At 40.2% G+C, this 19,865-nt stretch overlaps 2 protein-coding genes across 4 annotated transcripts in view; both read left to right on the top strand.

Moving 5' to 3' along the window:
• ston2 (stonin 2) overlaps positions 1-6,547 on the top strand; it is a 28,058-nt gene extending 21,511 nt beyond the window's left edge. For all 3 annotated transcript variants that reach the window (XM_036542922.1, XM_036542920.1, XM_036542921.1), the window contains exons 5-7: positions 247-2,121; positions 4,030-4,232; positions 5,741-6,547. In XM_036542922.1, coding sequence (XP_036398815.1) covers positions 247-2,121; positions 4,030-4,232; positions 5,741-5,818 — 2,156 coding nt within the window. In that variant the 3' untranslated portion in view covers positions 5,819-6,547. The remainder of the gene's footprint in view (positions 1-246; positions 2,122-4,029; positions 4,233-5,740) is intronic.
• A 5,197-nt stretch (positions 6,548-11,744) lies between these two features.
• LOC118787380 (transcription initiation factor IIA subunit 1-like) lies at positions 11,745-19,533 on the top strand. Its single transcript, XM_036542923.1, has 8 exons — positions 11,745-11,982; positions 13,700-13,801; positions 13,993-14,360; positions 15,839-15,905; positions 16,858-16,991; positions 17,431-17,532; positions 17,691-17,823; positions 18,232-19,533. The coding sequence occupies exons 3-7, from the start codon at positions 14,358-14,360 to the stop codon at positions 17,817-17,819; spliced, it is 435 nt and encodes a 144-aa protein (XP_036398816.1). The 5' UTR covers positions 11,745-11,982; positions 13,700-13,801; positions 13,993-14,357; the 3' UTR covers positions 17,820-17,823; positions 18,232-19,533.
• The last annotated feature ends 332 nt before the right edge of the window (positions 19,534-19,865 follow it).

Here is a 19,865-nt window from a genome sequence, read left to right as displayed (position 1 = left end):
CCAGCTGTGTAAATGGTTAACATATTAAAAAAAATGTAACACATGTAAGTCGCTCTGGATAAGAGCATCTGCTAAATGCCAATAACGTAATGAGTTTTATGTAGGTTGAAAAACAGCTACTTGTCGCATAGCCCTCAAAACATCTTTAAAGATCGCAGTACATTCTTCTTGTTTCATTCAACTTGTGGTTCTTCACCAGAAATTATATGTGAGATATTAACGTGCAGATGTGTCTTTGTTTTGTAGATTGCTCTGTCTTCCAAGAAGATGAGGGAGTAGACATGGACTCAGTCAACTGGCCTGCGAGCACAAAGCACATTAACGGGCAATCAGAAACCAGCACAAACCGCTTTGCCAGCTGGGTCACCTTCGATGATGATGATGATGAGCCAAGCTTCCAGAATCCTGGGAGACCCCCCTCCCTCATGTTCAACAACCTTAGCCATGGCCCCACCCAGGATGCCAACAGTAACTTCGTGTCACCAGTTCGGAACCAGGAAGTGGGGAGACACCTTCTGGACCTGACGCCAGATGGTGTTAACCCTGTTTTCACCCTAGATAGCCCCCTGTTGAGCTGTAGCACCCCTTACAACAAGAAGAACCCCTTCCTGGATGAGGAGCTGATCAATGTCCAGCCATCTCCCATCAATCCTTTTAGTGACTACTTCAACAAGAAGGAAGTCAAGACGTGTCAGAGCAATGGGTCGTGCCCAGAGAGCCCCCAGATTTTCTCTTTCAGCTCTCCTTTCTTTAATGCAAACCACACAGATGTCAAAAGGGAATCCTTACTGCTCTTTTCCCCTGTGTCGGACTCCACTGACGGTGAAGGCGTTTTCTGTAAATTCCCTCCCCAAGACAGCCTGGAGCAGCTCAGGAACCTACAGATTACAGACCCGGACCAGCCTGGCAGCCCCACGTTACCCGACGACCTCGCCGACTCTGAGGAACCGGACGAGCCCCCATATCAGCCGCCGCACATGACCCCTCAGGACGGCTGGCCCATGATGCTGCGCATCCCGGAGAAGAAGAACATCATGTCGTCACGGCACTGGGGGCCCATCTTTGTGAAGCTGACCACTTCCGGGCGACTGCAGCTCTTCTACGAGAAGGGCCTGGAGAAGCCCTTCAAAGAATTCCAGCTGGACGGCCGCCACGAGCTGTCGGAGCACAAGCTGCAGAACTACGACGAGAACGGCCGGGTGCACACCCTCAGCATCGACCACGTGGTCTACAAGGAGAAACGCAAGATCCAGCCCAAGGTCGCTGTGGTCCACATTCCCATCAAGGAGCAGCTGGTCAAACTGGGCACCATCAACTACCAGGACTTCCTGAGCTTCACCAACGCGCTGCAGGACACGCTGATGCACCTGCCTGTGGAGACGGAGCAGTTCAGCTGCCCCGCGTCTTTCTCTGAGGAGGAGGTGGTGGTGGACGTGCGGGACGAGTTCCACGGGGTCGTGTCTAAAGGGGACAATAGGATTCTTCAGCAGCTGGTGCTTACCCGTGTCCATGTGCTGGCGTTTGTTTCCGGGTCGCCGCTGTGCAGGATAGGTTTTAACGACGTACAGGTCAAGGGAAATGAGGTGGTGTCCCGGCATGACATCATCCCCAACACCACCACTCGCTGGATTAAGCTGAGGGACTGCCTGCTGCACAACTACGCCAATGAGAAGGAGTTTGCAGAGTCCAGGGCGGTCGCCTTCACCCCGCCGAGTGGCCGCAGGTTCGAGCTGCTGCGCTTCCGCACGGTTTTTGCCGAGAAGACACTCCCCTTCACCCTGAGGACGGTGGCTAGCATTAGGGGAGCGGAGGTGGAGCTGCAGTCCTGGCTGGTGATGTCGACTGGCTTCTCGTCCAATCGGGATCCTCTGACACTAATCCCGTGCGAGAACGTGATGATCCGCTATCCCATCCCGCTGATGTGGGCCAAGAACTTCCGGCGGGACAGTGTCATGGGGGAGAAGTCGCTGAAAGCACGATTCAACAAAGGGGCCAGCTTCGGTTCCACCAGCGCATCCGGGTCAGAACCGGCCATGAGGGTCACGCTGGGCACTGCCAAATACGAACATGCCTTCAAGTCTGTGGTGTGGAGGATAAACAGGCTACCAGACAAGAACTCAGGTAGGACAGAATCGCTTGGTGCTAAAGCACAAATACAGTAAGCTGTTAAGGAAGTATATGCAAGGTTGAAATTAAATGGTTCAAAATAAATACTGAACTGCACAGAAGGCCTTTACTATTGCTAATATAAGTCATAGCTGGACTGGTAGTTTATATCTGTTGTAATATAATTTTGTTTATTTTTGAATGGATGATATTTCTCTTATCAGTTACTGTGTGTATGTATGTGTGCACACACATATGCATACATGCATAGTACAGAATAGTTGGCAGATACTTAGTAGTAAATTACTCTGGATGCAAATTTTTAAATGATATTTTAAAGGATCACACCAGTACACCTTGTTGTGCACTGTGACACAAACAGTATTTATAGTGCACATCTAAGTGTCTGCTCCAAATTCATTTTTATCCATAAATCTTCACTTAAAACACATTCTTGAAAGTCTGTATTTATCTGCCATAAAACTTGCCATCCACATTCCACCATGCAATTCACTCTTATGATACTCTTCGTTTTCTTTATAATTAAACCATTAGTACCATTGAGAGCTGTTATTATAGACCCCCATAAAACATGGCTGGGTGTGATATGTTTGGAAGTTGACATTAAACCAGCTGGAACAGCAAACTGTACACACATCCTGGGCTTTATCTTTTGCCTCTGTTGTTGTTGTGACAATTTCTCTTTAAATCTGTACTGAACTTTGTTCTTTTTTTAAACACATTGAAATATTGTTTGTCTACACAATAGTGTAGAGATTTGTGTTGTACCTGTCAGTTTCATTTCTTTAATTTGCAATTTCAGAGGGTTTCAGTGCATGGACTTTCTCATCATTTTCATCATGTTATGCATTGGGGAAGTAAACTGTACTAAGTTTCAGTTGCTGTCCCCTGAGAGTGCAGGCCCTATAGTTTTTGAAGAATGTCGAGTAGAGTAGAACAATAGGCGATATGCTCATTTTGTTAATCCTGACGCATTATATTCCAAATTTAGAATAACATGATACATACACATTGGTATTAAACTATTCTCTGACTCACCTAGTGTGTTCATGGCCTATTTGCGAAGCTCATGGAGTGTGTTGCGGCACAGAAAAAGCCTATTATGAATATGGGTTTCCCCTGTAAGTGCATGCTTTCACTGGGCCTGTGTTGGTATTTCTCAGTCAATGACTACCCCACAAGGCCTTTCAGTATAACAGCAGCGGGGTCTCGTCTCTCCGTGTTCGATTCGATAGACAAAGCACCGCTGTCACCATTCATTAACTCACAAAATCACTGCGCTGCGTCTCCTTTTGTGGCCTCATCTTTTGCCCCCTCACTTAACAGAGAGAGACCTTTCTTTCTCCTCAGCATAAAACAGAACGTTAAAAAGACTTTCCATGCATCTCACAATAAAAACCACAGGCCAAGGGAACCACTCAATGGGGTGAGTGGAGACTGTATGTAATTGCTCAAAATAAAAGCTTGAACTCGTTGGATTTTTTCGCCCTTAGTCTTAGACAAGATTTGCTTAATGGATCTGCAAACTCTGTGGTTTCCCTCTTTTTTTATTCTGCTTTGAGAACCAAAGAAAACAACTGCTGTCTGCGCATAATCTCTCCCCTCTGATATAGCAAAATTGTATTATTCTAGCCATAACACAAAAAGCCATGATAGTAGCTATGTCTGCCAAGGTCAGGGTATTGAGTAGTAAGGTAAAGCTTTGGCAGCTGCAACTAAACATCCTCATAGACCTCTACCCCAGGACATGGATCAGGCTGGCTGAAGTTATCCCCAGGAGCCCAGTCTGCTAAACCGTGGTGCTTTGTCTGTACCCCTCTTTTAGAATCTTAGGCATCTGCTTGTCTGCCAGAGCCTCATCTTCTAATTCTAACCCTCTGCCTGTGTCCCTCTGTCCTGAAGCGATGGGACACCCCCACACCTTCTTCTGCCGCCTGGAGCTGGGCTCAGACCGGGAGGTGCCTCCCAAATTCCAGCGCCACCTGGAGGTGGAATTTGACATGCCTGCTGCCTCTGCTTCTAAGGCCACTGTGCGCTCACTCTCTGTGGGAGAGAAGACTGATGTAAAGAAGTGGATTAACTACAAATCACACTACATCTATCAGGTACAATTTTGCTGTTTTGTACTGATTTGTTTGCGTGTGTTTGTGAGCCTGTGTGCATGTATGTGTGTGTGTGTTGTTGCCAGTGTCTACAGCAAGATTGTATACTGGTGCCAGAACTGGTGAATTTAAGTGCAGTTTTACTGCAGCACAGTAGATGTAACTTGACTAGAAAAATATGACCTGACCCTGGAATATTGAGGGAGCAGTAAAAAAAATCAGACAAACTGAAATGTGTAAAAGAATTAACTGTGTTGAGAACTGCAGTTTTTTTTCAATTTCTGAAATAGTTGTATGTCTTTGCATGGAATGATGTCAACAACCATACAATCAACAAGATACTGTACAACAATCAATCAACAATCAACAAGAGATACTGTATTATTGCCAGTGTCCTGATATTTCATCTGCCAAAATTTCATGGGTAAAATGAAAATGGGTCATTATAGTGTCATGTACTGATTTCTGTTAATTAATAAATGGTATCAAAACTAGAGCAGTTTGTCACTTTGTTAGGGAGCCCTTGAGCAGTATTTGCTGTCATATGTTTATGTGACTGTAAAATGTATCTGTATTCAGTACAAAGCAGAATTGTTGACCATGACTTTGTGTGGGCCCTTGGACAAAGAATCAACATTTCTAATGAGATGCACAAGTCAAATGACAACATATGCAGTCATTCCAGGCCAGTAAAATATGCATTTCACAAAGGCTTTGGGCACAGTTAGTATGGAAACAAGGCAATCATAGGTGCAATTCACTGTGGTCAGCTCTGTTAAGTCACAAGAAAAATCTGCTCAGCCAAACTAATGGGATACTTTGGGTAGTAGGTTGAAGGAGTCAGTTTGCATCTGATACTTCACCGGGGATGGAAGTATGCTAACTGTGCTAAATCATGTCATGCCAGAATCTGCTGTTGCTGTGCATGGCTAATAGGTGAATGATAGTTCGCTAGTGGCAGCTGTATTTTTGTGTTCATCCTGTGTTAGGTACAGAGAGTTGACATTGATGCTGGAATTCTGTTAATTCCATGCTGGAAATCAGTTTAGAGGTTTTCAGATTTTGAAACTATTGGCTGTTAATATCAGAATTCTCCTACTAAAATATATGGTGAAAATATAATGACATAGTAGCATGTGCTATTTGGCCTGCCTGTAGCTGGTTAGACGAGATGGCAGCATACTGCTTAATGGCTGCTAACAGCCATATGCATGTGGTTTAATTTAGATACTGTACATTGGTAATCCCATCAAAATATAATTCACTTCATATCAGTTTTGGATTGTATGACAGACCTCAAATAAATATACCTATCTCATATAAATATATCCATGAAATTTTGTTTGATGTATTTGAAACATCTTAACACCCTCCTTGTGTCTGTGGAACTTGACTACCCTCTTGTGGTTGAATGTGGTCACAGCTTCTGTGTGTCTGTTGAATCATTCCAGCGTTCCAGTGCTCCAGTTCCAATCTCCAGCAGTACAATGTTGTCCTCTCTCTTCTTGTAGGTGGAAGTGGAGCAGAAGAATGACAGTGTTTCAGACAGCCAAGAATCTGACCAGCCAGGGGAGTGTGCACAGCAGTGAGGCAGAGTGGCTGGATATCTGCTTATTTTACACTGGGACATGAGGGGAAAAGGCGTCATTTTTTGCACTTTGGAAAAATGTATTTGACAAGAAATATCCCTGTAATCAGCTGGATATTGAAAGACTGAGGTTTACTTTGATCTTCTTTAGTTGTTTTTCAGTAGACTATGGCCAGATTGGTCTTATGGGGAACTTATTTTTGTATTACTAATTTATTAGCAGGTAGAATTTGATAGGCTCAGTTAGGCAAGCTTCATAACGTTTCAAAGCACGTGTGTGGGATGGCACAGAAGGTGTGAAATGTCTGTCTGTGGTTCTTGTATGGTCTGACTGTTTTCAGGAAGTTTGCTTTCTCATGTAAAAATGGAATGCAACGCTGACAGTTTGGAATTTGATTTCCATTGTCACAGCAAAGAGTAAATTTTGGAGGAAGAATGCTAACAGTAAGTGGTTATATTTTGATAAATCAGAGCATTGACACAAAGGTGCCTTTAATGTATCACCATGTTTCATCTTAACCTCTGAAGGGGATCCCCCTCAGAACTGTTGTAAGTAAATGAGGATCATCACTTGAATTTATTCTTCTGTTTGTTCTACACATTTTTGGTACTTTCCTCTTTCTCTGTGTAAGAGAATGTTCATCATATCACTAATGCTCCAATCTTTCACTCACATCCATCTTTCACAGCTTTATTATTTTCATGTTCATTTCAATTCATAGTATTTGCACTGGCCCTATTCATACTTATTTTGAATACGGGCAGCTTTGAATACACATATATCTTAAGACATAAATTGCTTTAAAGAATTTTCCTTTCTACAAATCCCAGATTCAGCATCCAGTTTCCAGACATTTCAGGTTTCTGTAAAGGTTTTATTTTTATATTCTTACAACTAGCCTTAACTCTACTCTTAGGATGATTCTACAAAGAGCTGATACGGGAAATGAACTTTTTTAATTAAAAATGAGTAAAAGGGAGGGATCATAAATGGCTAAGACAGTTTGTTTGTTTCAAATGCAGGCCCGGCCCTGCAGTCTGGGTTTGGCCTCTGCTTTACCATGCTACAAGTGACTGGGAGCCCCCCACAGCAGAACCGGTTGGTTTTGTTCTACCAGGGTAGCTGTGGGTGTGTCAGTGAGGGTCTCCCTCATCATGCAGTTCTTGGCATCCTGTGAATTATTTGGGAACCTCTGAGTTACTCACATGATGTGATGGAGCTGTACCTGTTTCCCAAGCAGCATCTGCTTCCTGCTGCTCTGTGGGACTTGCGGTGTGAAAAATTGTGATTTTGGTGTGTGTGTGATGGAAGATTGCATTTGCTTCGCACAATGCTCCCATTCAAGTCCAGTGGCTGTCTAAGTGAGATGTACCTAATGTGTAATTGGCGATCACAAAAGTTGGGTGAAAAGGGGAGGAAATGCCAAAAGCGACTGTAAAACAACTGAACAAAAAAAAAGACAAAACATAAGTACATTTTAAATATATTAAGGGACCTCCTGTATGCAGGATTTCAGTTAAATGTTTAAGAAAAGGAAGACGCTGGGATCAGTGCTTCATTGTAAGATGCCAATTTTTATATCATTCTGGTGTTTAAAATAAATTAAAAAATGAGGGTGTCACTTGATCAAGTGACAGGGTCCTGCCCACCGCATTGAGCAATTCAGATGCATTTCCTGAGCAATGGATGGATTTTTATCAAGGCAAGACGTGTCATGTTTGATACTCAATTGTGCTTAATGTTACGCTAAATGTAGGCTCTCTATGGATATCGATGATATCAAAACTACTGTATAGTGATGTATTCGACTTGATAAACAAAATCCAATAATTTTTTTTTTTTCTTTTTACATATCAGTATAATACATGTGTTTTCAATATACAATGTGCAAACTACTAACATCACTGTAATGTGAACTGAATATCTGAAAGAAAATAGCTGCACTGGAAGAAGGCTATAAAAGTTTATATGAGGATGTAAATAAAGGTTAAGTATTAGCATTTAATTCATGCCTTAAAACTCAAAATCTAAATCTACTAATGAAGTACTTGTGCACTAATATATATCCAGTTGTTAAACAAGTTACAAAAACTTCTATGTCACCAGTTTGAAGCCGCTTAGATTAGGTGATGAATGATGAAAAGATCAGTGCAGAGCTACGTTCATAACAGAAGCTCACAGCAGGGAAATGAAATTAAGACAGATCTTTGAAATTAAGAATTTGTCAACTCATGTGTGCCAGTCTGAATCTTTGTCATGTTGGACACTTTTTTTTTCCCCACAACACATTGCTTGAAAAATTCTGTTCTGATAATTTGTTAGTTATTTGTAGATAAAATTACATCACAGCATAATGCGTTACATATTTTTCTGTTTAGTTTAAACTTGTGTTATTAGGGCAAGGAAAAAAATAGAAAAGAACATTTTGTAGTCTTAATTTCTCTTCCATCATACTTCATAAATAGTGCATTTTTGTTGATTGAAGCTGAACTGGTGGTGGAAATGCAGCTGGCCTTGAAAAACTGACAGAGGAATGCTTTGTAGCAGTGAGGCATTATGTATAGTGAAATGAATCATGAGAAGGGATGTAGTGCCTATGCTTAGAGAAAATAAGGGCTTTAAAAAGATTCTTCACAAACATTTCTTAGGTTCCAGGGTGCTCTAAACAAGGTGGTTTTATTGCAGCTATTACACAGCAGTGTACTGTATGTATATTACCATGCATTGCTTACATTTCCCTTCATTTGCAAACGGCTAATGGCAGTATGTTTATAATTGTGTACTACGGCTTTGTAGTGTAATGGAGAGGCTATTATCTGGGCAAAACAACACCCTAGAAACTATTCAATTGTGCCTAGAATTTTTTCTCCATTCCTGACAACGGTTTACAGCAACAGCAGCTTGAGAGGTTTAGATACCACAAAACACTAATATGAGCAGCATGTCTTTTGGTTTCAACTGGAATGAACAAGTATGTTACAGTACTTTTTTTAAATACTGTTACCTTGCACAAAAAAGGAAATACATTTTCTTTCTTCTGAAGTACTCTTTTGTCTAATTGTCTTTATTTGGTATGCTTAACCCATACTCCACTCAGTGATAGTCATGTTATTTCATGTTGGGTTGATCAATTACAACAGCATTGTGTGGCCTGCCAAAATGGACACAATTGTGTTCCTTTAAAGGTCATGGAGTGTCTACCTGGATAGATATAACAATGTCATCTCATTCATTTTAAGAATATTTATCCTACCAGTCGTGATCTATCTATGGGTAGATTCATCTATTTAAATCAATTTTAACCTAACTGGGTCAAAGTTTAAGCTAAGTAAGTTGTTTAAATTCAGTGATAATTTCACAGCAAGATATAACCATATCATTGAATAAAAAAATGGAAAAAAAACAGCATAGTAGTAACTTTTAGCAGTTTAAGTGACCATGATTATTTTTTGAATGAGTAAACTATAGTGTTACTTTGTGCATTTTGTAATGAAAATTGAATTTGTCGTTGTGTTTTGTTTTTTTACTCCTCAACTGCCCACAAGACAATAAGACAAATATTCTGTGACAGTGGGATGTTTGTGTAATACTGGCTCGAATAAATATACAGCAGCCAATGTGAATGAATGCAGGTCTACAGTACATAGTGGCTTGTGCCTTTGTTGGTACAGTAACCTAGGTATCATTTAAACCTGGTATTAAAAGCAGATCCAAAAGCTGTGATCTGACAGTCACCTGATCACAGCTCCTGTGTCTATACCTGGTATTAACATGTGTCCCAGATGTGTCCTCTTTGTCTGCGTTGGGATTGGATTTTACTTTCCCTCACATTATATAAATGAGTCTACACTGTATTTCAGAGAGGTGGAGTTCAGAGAGGCAGAAGTCAGCTCTGGGAGGTGGAAGATAGAACAAGTACTGAATTTAATCTGTAACCAGATAAGTGAACCCAGCTACAATAAATATATCAAGACTATTCTACAAATAATATTGTAAAAACCCTATTAACAAAAAAACATAGAGAAAAGTAAATTAAGTCATGGAATATTTAGGACCTGTGTTCTTTAGTGTTTGGGCTGAAGAGCACAGACCCTCAATTTATCAACAGCATAAAAGGCATGAATATAAATCTCCACACAGAAATGTGCCACTGCTAGGCCCAGGGGAATGTACTGCTGTGAGGGAGCTTTAACTCAAGGACAGTAACACTGCCTGACTTCAATAGTAAAGCAGGGAACTCATATATCTGGACAGACTCCTATGTGCCATGCACCAAATCATGTAATTACCAGAAGTAACCATGACTCCAAAACACAGTCTCAACACGCAAAATCTAGTGTTAATGATGAAACATCAAATATTTAGAAAATCAGCCCCAGTAAATGGTATAACAAGGACTGCAAAAAACACAAAAAATAATTGTCTAATCAAAAACGTAAAGATCAAGATTAGATTCATGCCCCAGATACAGTGAAAAACTCAAACAGTACAAACACACAATGAAAATTAAAAGACAGGAGCGTTTTAGTAAAGCAATGGAATTGAAGATTGAAAATACAATTCCAATTACAATAAGCCAAATTATAAAACATGTCATGTACTGCTATCTGGACCATCGGAATATAATCACGAAACCACAAAAATCTGTGTAATTTGACTGTAATCAGAATATACTACAGAATATCTGGTAACTGTCAGAAACACTGAGCAGAAGCAGTCCTTACTAGATACCAACTCAGTGACCACAGCATGGCAGACATGGCTAGCCTGAATGGAGAGACTTGGTGGTCACTGCAGTACTGGTGAGGCTGAGACACACTTCCTTCTGCACTGTGAGAAAAATTACCAAATAAGAACCACACTCTTTAATAAAATTAATATTCCCCTTTACTTAAATGACTAACCCAGAAATGAGTCCCCACACAGCCCCACTAATGGCCCAACATGTTGCCGTCTACCATGGCCTGGGGGCAATGGTTGAGGTCTCTACATATAAGGAGACTCATTCAATCGTTCATGTTTTCTTAGTCTTTACCATGTGTGTATACTTATGCATTCCTAGAGGAATGGTTGTGTTTGTGTTGCTTTGGCAGCATGATTGTATGTCTGTCATGCCATTAAAGCTCACTGAATTGTGTCAAACTGAACTGAAAAGAGATCATTTGAGGATGTGCCCATACTTTTTGGGTGAAGGTAGAAAGATCTGAGTGAGAGCAGAGGAAATTTAAGCATGCAGATATATCTCTCAGTGCTTGTGACTGGGTTATTCTCAAATATTATTTCTGCTTCCTTGACTTTTGGCACTTACAGAACTATGTACACATATAGAAAACAACTGCAGAATACAATCACTTGTGTCCCTGTAGGTGCAACCTGAAGGCTGGACACTATGGTGTGTGAATTATCATATTACAGTAAGGAACCAATCGTTTATTTCTTTTACTTGTGGTAATAATGGTAGTTGTAACATTTTAAATCACCACAATAGCTGTTATCCACAATGCAATTATGCAACTCAAACACAACACAAATGAATATACAGAACTGGGTTAAACAATCAACACACCATAAAATGGTCACTTAAGACATGACATGTATGGACTATACAGAACAGAGCTATTTGGAACGAGTGCATGCAGGCCTACCAAAGGGTAGTGTTAGGCAACTGCTTTGAAACCTGCCACTTTCTGAGCCAATATGGCGCCACTTACTGTCTCGTCAAACATTATTACTTCCACCAGGTGGCATTCTATGACGGTTGTGTACACCTTTCATATGTACTGATCTCAATGTTCACTGACACACACCTGAATCCAAACTTCACGCTCCTCATGAAAAGTATAAGTTCCCGCGATATTTCAAACCTCATATTTAGATTGACCCTGCCCTATCTGTCCCGCATTCATACCTGGGTTGGGCGGTATATACAGGTGGGCGAAGAGGTTACAGACGGCTGGAAGGCGCAGCTATTGGGACAAAGACTGAAGTGAAATTTATTACATTTATGTTCAAATGTTACGACGATTACTTTTAAACTTTTTTTATTGTGGTGTTTAGTTCTTGGTTCACTTGTGTTTCGCCGCTGGCTTACATACTCTCCGCTTAGTTAGCAAGGGTCGAGACTACTTTAGAGTATAATGGCGAAGTCGAACTGGCACCCAGTGGTAAGGACCTATTTCACACTTGTCAATCAGCATATATGACATAAAATGCATTTATACAATTGACTGAACTGTATTTGAACAAGCATTCAAAAGCAGAAGAGATACTGGATCCACCGTATTATGTACAGTCATGAATAAAATTGTACAAGCGAACATCGTTCTCTTCCTGGAGACAGCTACGTCCTCATTCGGATGCAGACGTCTATCTAGTGTAACTATAACTGTATAGCTGGTCAGCTAGCCTTTATAAGCAATACAAAATACCCGTATATGCTTATCCACGCCACAAGGGCAGTCTACGGGACAGCCGAAAAGAAAGTGTTAGACATGCACTTTATCCTAGTTATAGTTGATATGAAAGCTCGAGTCCCGATATTAACGCCATGGACAGCTGCTGCTGTTGTAGCAAGTCAGCTGGCTTGCTAACTGGCTACATAGACATTTTAGCCAATGTCTAGCCTGAGGACTCTTATTAAAATTAGATATGTAGATGATGCTGGCTAACCTTCCAAAAGGCACATCACTGTCTCGTTGAAATGCCACTCACAGCATCGTTTTGCAATATATTCTTTGCTTTTCCTTCTGCGGTCCCTTTCTACGGAGCCGTATCAACATTTTCCTGTCCTGTTTGTCCCTACGTCACTAGCTCTGTATTAACACTTTTTTTTTGCCTTGAGCAGAGAATTGTGGAGGGTGGTGAAAACAAACGAATCTGAATGGACACAAGAATTAACGTTACGTTTACGTTTTTTGCATTTGACTCCATTTTAATGGAAAGCAAAACGCTGCAACTAGAAAAGTCTCTGGCGACCCCAGATTTTCACATCTCGCTATGGTTATGCGTTTGATTGACTCATTTACATTTAAAGTGGGAACCCGGTGTGCCACCTCTTCGCACTGATAAGCCTGGAATCGATAAGATGATTTGTCTGGTTGTCTGCGGTTTGCATGGTACATTCGTTGCTTCATTAAAATAGTCATTCATTGTAATATACTGTAAGATATGTGTTTCTAACTTCCTTAGGATTTAATCCTTTAAATAATTGATATCTCACATCTGCACAGGGAAAATTGCCCGGCATTATTATAGTTAAAATCTTAACAGTGGCAATATTAATGAAACAAAAAGTAAAAATAACGTGCTGTAGCAAGTGGCTATACTGGTACAAACAAACTTGCAAACACATGTCTGAGAGCATGTCTGTAATTTAAACTTGGCTACCTTCCTGTGAACCTTCCTGTTATATTGGTTAACGAAGGGCCATTGTCAAGTGTGAACAAAGGAAAAGGTGGAACTTGCTTCACTCCCAGTAGCATCTTGTCCAATTTCATAGGGGTTCTGTACAATACCAATTCAGCAAATATCTTCTATTTAAAGAAATTAAGAAAAACTTGACCAACAGATATTCATGGGTATCCATGTCATCATCAGGCTTGACAGTTATGCAATGCAATGGTATAATTATGTGGCCAGATGATATGCAGGGCACTCATTACATTTAATATTTTATTTAAAATATGAGTACTCAGTACAGTTACTATTTGATTCTGTAGAGATAATCAAGTTTGCTCTTTTAGATTTGTCCCATTTAGAAATCTGGATGAAATTCACTGATTGAATGGTAATGGATTGAGTATAGCTATTTTACATAATTGAATTTAAAAGTATTTACTGCATTCATTTCTTTGTTCATTAATAAGATGTGTTTTCCCTCAGCATCTGTTTTACCAGTCTGTGATAGAAGATGTGATAGGTGATGTTCAAGACCTCCTCCTGGATGAAGGAGTTGACGAACTGGTCCTGCAGGAATTAAGAACTGTATGTGCTCTCATATGTGTTTATATGTACAAATTGCTTTTCTCATTCCTTTTTTTTTTAATTTAACCTTTCAAGATGTTTCATTGTGAAAGTAATAACTCACTTTTTGAGAAATTCCTGAATGTTAAAGGTTAAAGGCTTTTTCTGCTTAGTATGTGAAGTGTGAAAAATCCGTCCCCTTCCCTCTTCAGTTATGGGAAAACAGACTGATGCATTCGAGAGCTGTGGAGGGGTTCCAGACAGAAGAGCAGCGGCAAATTCTGCAGTCCCAGCAGCAAGCCAGAACACAGCAGATCATCATTCCCACAGCCCAACAAGGCCAGTCCCGCCAGCTCACCTCCAGCAGGGGGCGCCTCTTTAGGGCCATGATTGCTCTGTCATACTATATCACACAGTCCTTTCACGCTTGAGTGCCTAGCTGACCCTTGACCCCTAACCACCATGTCCTTAATGTGTTTTTTTTATCCTTACGTCCTTTCAACTCCTTGTAGCAGCTCCACAGCAGCCAGTCATTGTACAGGATGCTAGAATCTTGCAACACAGGAATCCAGCAGGAATGGTAAGTTAGATGCAGCTGGCTGTTGCTGCTCACAGGAAAAAGACTGAAAGCTTCTGCGAGCTTAAACATCGAACAATTACTCTGTTTTCAAAAAGTGGTATGTTAAAAATAGGATGCAAAAACAGTTTATAAAGCTGGCATACAAAATTAGATGACTACGACTGTTTCAGTTTACAAGTCTAGGGGGTATTTCACAACACTGGTTTAAGATGATTTTCATAAACATTCTTAGAGACTCAAGATGAAAAATCAGGCTGAAACCTGTTAAGGATTATTACCATGGCAACATATCTTGCATCTGTTGCATCAGCCTGCATCAGACCAGGCTAACCGGAAGTAGAACTCTGTACAAATTCACATATTTTCCATCAATAAAATCAAACATTCCCTTTATTGAAAAATCACTATTTACAAGAGAATCAACAGTGACAGATGGCACATGGCATAGCTGAAGCAAGAGTTGTCCCAGTGTCATGTGATAGTGGTGGAGCTGGAAGTGACGTTCATTTGTACACATCACATGTTATGACCAGTGAAAAATCGTCATGTTTCATGTCTGATTTATTATTAGTGCTTATGTAGCTGTTATATCATGCTTACGTAGGCGTTATATGTCATTGCTCTTAATGTATAATTTGACCCTATGTGAGTTTGTGAGTCATATGAGTCAATAACTGTGAAAGTAATTGACTTTACCATTACACTACACACAAGTTGTTTGGCTATTGTGCATATACAGTTAGGAAAAGCCTACATTTGTTATGGAATAGACAGATCCCTTTTTCAAGGTTCGCTGCCTGTGTTTACATTTATAACATTTTGACTCCTCATTATGTAAGATTTGCTCAATATACAGACTAAAAAGGTACATCCTTTACTTCCCCATCCTCTTCTCAATTTTTTTTGGCCTATCAGTGATTTCAACCCAAAGCATGCTAAAATGTTTGATGTGCATATGCATTAGTTTACTTGAACATATGAAATTAAAGTGGTGTTGTGAAACAAAGGTAACCTGCCATCTCAAGCCAGGTAACTTGTACTGATCCTAAATTAATCCTGTGAAACACAGGATCCTGTTGGATCCTGTACAGATCCAACAAATTACAACAGTTTAGGTGACAGTAAGGACTACATCAATTTTCTGTGTACGTGTACATGCTTAGAGGTAAACGTGAATGAAGAAATGACCTTGTAAGCATGCATTCCACTGATTGGTGTGATTCCCCCTCTGTGGGATGCAAAAACCAGCTGGTGGACAGCTGTGAAGAGGAGTATTTTTATAAAATCATTTGATAATGGCAGCTGGAATCTAGCCTGTGACACCTGTGACTGCTTTTTTTGTCTTGGAACACATTAAATACTTAAGAGACTCCTGAGACTCAAGCCCAGACACTTGTTAAGTAATTGACTTCAGGTTTCTTTGGAAAAGAGCACAGGGCATGTCTTTTTGTGTTCATTTTCTCCTTTTTGTCTTTAAGAATTCTGCCACTACTGCAACCCTGGCCCTGCCGACAGGCCCTTATCAACAGCTGATCCCAAGCCAAGGTGATGTAACAACTCATTCCATGTATGAATTCCCACAATAAGTGTGGAAAAAAACAGAAACAACAAGAGAACACTGTTTAAATATTAAATCATGAAATAAGGAGGATGTGTTCGCCAAATGTGCCTTATAGAAGTCAGGGTTAGCTCTAGGCTCAATGTCTGAGTTTATGACTGATGTGAACTCTGATCAGCTGAGCTGTTATGTTGTGCTTCAATATGCTCTCTAGAGCAACAAAATTGTTGTTATTGTAATCATCTTTGAAGTCCCACAGAATTTAATGAAAAACACTCATAATGGCTTCAATCTGTTCATAGCTTAAACATTTCAAATTAACCGGGGCATATTGTACATTGCACAGGCTGCCAGTTCAGACAATGTCTGATAGCAATCTTAACTAGTTTTAGAGCATTATTTTTTATTAATTATTTTCAAATATGGCTCTGGGTGATTTCTCTGCTACATGTACATCATGCATTGTTTTATTATGACAAAGTTATGAAAGCATTTTCACATGTAGCCATCACACACGGTATTTACAATGAAACTTACCGTTAAGTTGGAACATTGTAGTCACATTAAAAGGAAAGGACTGTTTTCTTTTTTCCCTTATGTTTGCAACTAAAAACAACAAGGTGTTTCCAACATCTATCAAGGGAAAGCACCTTATGCTGCCAGTGAAAGTGAGGATAAAAATTATATTGATTTGTCTCAAAGCTTGAAACAGTAAGCCCTACTAAGAAAGTGTGTTCATGGTTTTGTGGAACTGAGAAGGCCTGAATGTAACTAGATTGCTTTGAGGTTATCCAGCTGACCATGTAAGCTGCCATCATCAAATATCTCACCTTAGTTTAAGCAGGTCCCACTTAATAGGATTGCATGTTTGTGGAGGCTCAGATAATCACAGGTAAAGTATTGTAAGCAGATATATAATGAGCACGTTCCTAACTCTAGGCAAGATCCTGCAGTTGGTGAGAGGTGCAGATGGGACCCAATACCTCATCCAGCCTCAGCAGCAGGTGGTGCTGCAGCAGCAGGTCTTACCCGCAGTGCCGTCTGGAGGAGCGCAGGCTCCAGTCATACAGCAGGTTGGAGCCACAGCACCAGTGCAGTATTGCGCTGGTACTATTGATCAATCAGTCAATCAATAAGTCAGTCAATCAATCAAATTTTACTTGTGATAATTGTAATGAACTGGAGGATTTGATTTTTTTTCTTTCTGAGCTGGCATTCATGTAATAATATACACAGCAATATGTATAATATTTTCATACCCTCTGTGCAACTATGGATTACTGGTACACATCGTGAATTTGGTATATGCTAAGGTGCATGAACTGCACACAGTGAAATAATCTACGTGCATTAATAACTGAGTGGTATTACATCATTTCACATCATTAAATGCGTGCATTTATAGTTTTACTGCTAGAATGTAAAATCATAATGTTCAAACACTAGAAATAAAATAATTTTTCAATATATACATCTGACAGGACCAATGATTTTGGCTCATTATGTTGTCAGGTTCTGACTGCCCTACCAGGTGTAATTACCCAGCAAACCGGGGTTGTTATTCAGCCACAGCAAATTGTCATTAGCGGGAACAACGTGCCACAGAACGCACAGGTAAAGAATCAATAAAATAACTGCCTTTAATGTAGTCACCCTTCAGCTGCAATTTACTTGTCCTCCGTGTCATTTTGCACCGTTGCATGTTATGATAGGCACAGCGGTATACATTGGATTGTTAGTAAAGATGAGTTTTGCTGCAATGTGAGTTGTAGGTAGTCCAGGCAGCACAGACAGGGCTGGGAGCGGTGCATGGCGAGCCACAGTCACAGTGGTGGCAGCAGCAGCAGCAGCAGCAGCTCAAAGAGAACGACAGTGGAGAGGATGGAGGATGGACAAGTTGAGGAGGTTTGTTTTACTTCTGTCCAGCCCCCCCCCCCCAAACTTGTGAAGGTGTAAGGCTAAATGTAGGACAGAGATGATGCTGCAGTGTGGTGTGTGTTCATTGAGTGTCCATAGGGGCCGCAATGATCAGGAATTACAGGAACTGTTTGACACAGTGAATGTGATCGTATGCCACTATGACAAGATACAGTAACAGGCTACTTGCTGCTTTTGGGAACTCTTTATGAGGTAGTGCTTGTTCATTTCCAGGAAGAAGTTTCTTTACCTGGTATGATCACAAACTGTCAGCTGATCTGCAGTGAGAACAAAGCCAAAACTGAAATGTAAAAGTTTCCATATAAACATATAAATGGAATATGATTCAGGCAGTCCTGGAAAATTTTAACAAGAACATATGTTTGTTTGTTGTAGATCCACAGAGGTAAGAACAAATGGAAATTCCACCTCAAAGATGAAGTCATGAAAAGTCAAGCTGAATTGCAGGGATTATGTCTTCTCCAAAGCCATTGGAGATGGAGAGTGGTAAAACAAGGGAAGTTGGACCTTCTGTAAACTAATAATGCAAGACATGTCCTCATTGGGGGTATATGCACTTCATAAGCCATCAATAGAACCATGCAAAGCCTGGGATTTTCTGGAAGGGTAAATGGCAACATTGTGGTACACAACAGCCTGCCTCTTTAAATGGCTTGTGTGATGTCATTTTGTACAGTCATAGTGACGTTGACAACTGGAGTCTGAGACATTTGACTTTTTTTTACATTTTTTATTTTATTTAATTTATTTCTATAAATATGACACATGTTAGATGTAGTGGACCAGGTTAACTCAGCACGTGTTGCATATTGCTGTATTTACATTAGCCATTACAGTAACTTAAAAACTTTCTGAAAATTAAACACTCCAGGGCATCACAGATTCACTGGATAAGATGACACTTATAGTGAAGACTGCGATTTGGAAAACCGGTTTTAACTGTTTTCTTGAATGTTTTGATGGAGAGCTTTGATTCAGTGTCCTTTATGTTCCTATTGGATATCTTGATTGTCAGTTAGGTCATTTACATTTTCCGTGTGCCTAGTGAATCATTTTAGCATACCCTGTCCACTGGTAATATGACCCCTGGTGGTGGTTTATCTTAAAAAGTACAAAGCTTTCAGAAACTAGAGAGGGTAAAATGGGTATGTGATTGAGGCTGTGGGATGTTGTGGGAGTAGCCTGCATTCATTCATCATCAAATGAACATACACAAGCTGAAATACACAATATTTCAAAATTAGTGAAGGCACACAGATATTATACTTTATAAAAGCAAGTGAAGCAGTGCTACACTACCAACTGTTTGAAGAAAAACGATTTGACCAATTTACCATCTTATCCAACAAAGTCATTCATTTTCAAATGAGATAATTGTTCAGGTTGAACACATCTGTAATGACACTGGCAAATAAGTTGGCTTCATAACCTTTAACGTTACGTGGAGTGTAGTTTTCACTGTTACTGTACTGCTGTTGTAAATACTGTTTGTCTGACAGGGGAATCTATTTATTGTTTGTAGATGTCATACTATACCATTTTCCAATCAAGTTTGGTCTTTGTAACTGACACTATCATATGTTTGAAAACCACCTTTTGAATACAGTTAGAGAATGTAAAGTTTTGTTGCACAAAGTTCTGGGTTTTTTACCTTTTTATTAAAGGATTTAGAAATGATTGCTGATCCCATTGCATGCCACACTGAGGCCAGTATATAATCCAGCTGCATACTCATATGCTGTAAATACACTCTGACATCTGGGGTACAGGGTGTAAAATCTATGATAGTATAACCTCTTACTAGCAAGGCCACCATTCCAGACTAGTGTGATTTCTGCAGTACTGTTTTAAACATCCATATGCTGTTCATGCAGATAATTCATCCAAGGCAATGAATACTGAAAATTTCATGGAGAGAAACTTTACTGCATGTCATGGTTGTGTAAAGTTACATCTACAAGGTGCAAAAGCCTCTGCCTTGGGTTGTTATGTACTCCTGCTGCAGGATG

The sequence above is a fragment of the Megalops cyprinoides genome, chromosome 12, assembly GCF_013368585.1.
Source record: "Megalops cyprinoides isolate fMegCyp1 chromosome 12, fMegCyp1.pri, whole genome shotgun sequence".
NCBI classification, from domain to species: Eukaryota; Metazoa; Chordata; class Actinopteri; order Elopiformes; family Megalopidae; genus Megalops; species Megalops cyprinoides.
This window is presented reverse-complemented; position numbering and strand designations above follow the sequence as displayed.

Excerpts from the sequence above, each read along its gene's own strand:
- LOC118787380 (XM_036542923.1), top strand. Across the intron at positions 15,906-16,857 it reads ACAGCTGATCCCAAGCCAAG|GCAAGATCCTGCAGTTGGTG; the intron begins GTGATGTAACAA and ends TCCTAACTCTAG. Across the intron at positions 16,992-17,430 it reads AGGCTCCAGTCATACAGCAG|GTTCTGACTGCCCTACCAGG; the intron begins GTTGGAGCCACA and ends TTATGTTGTCAG.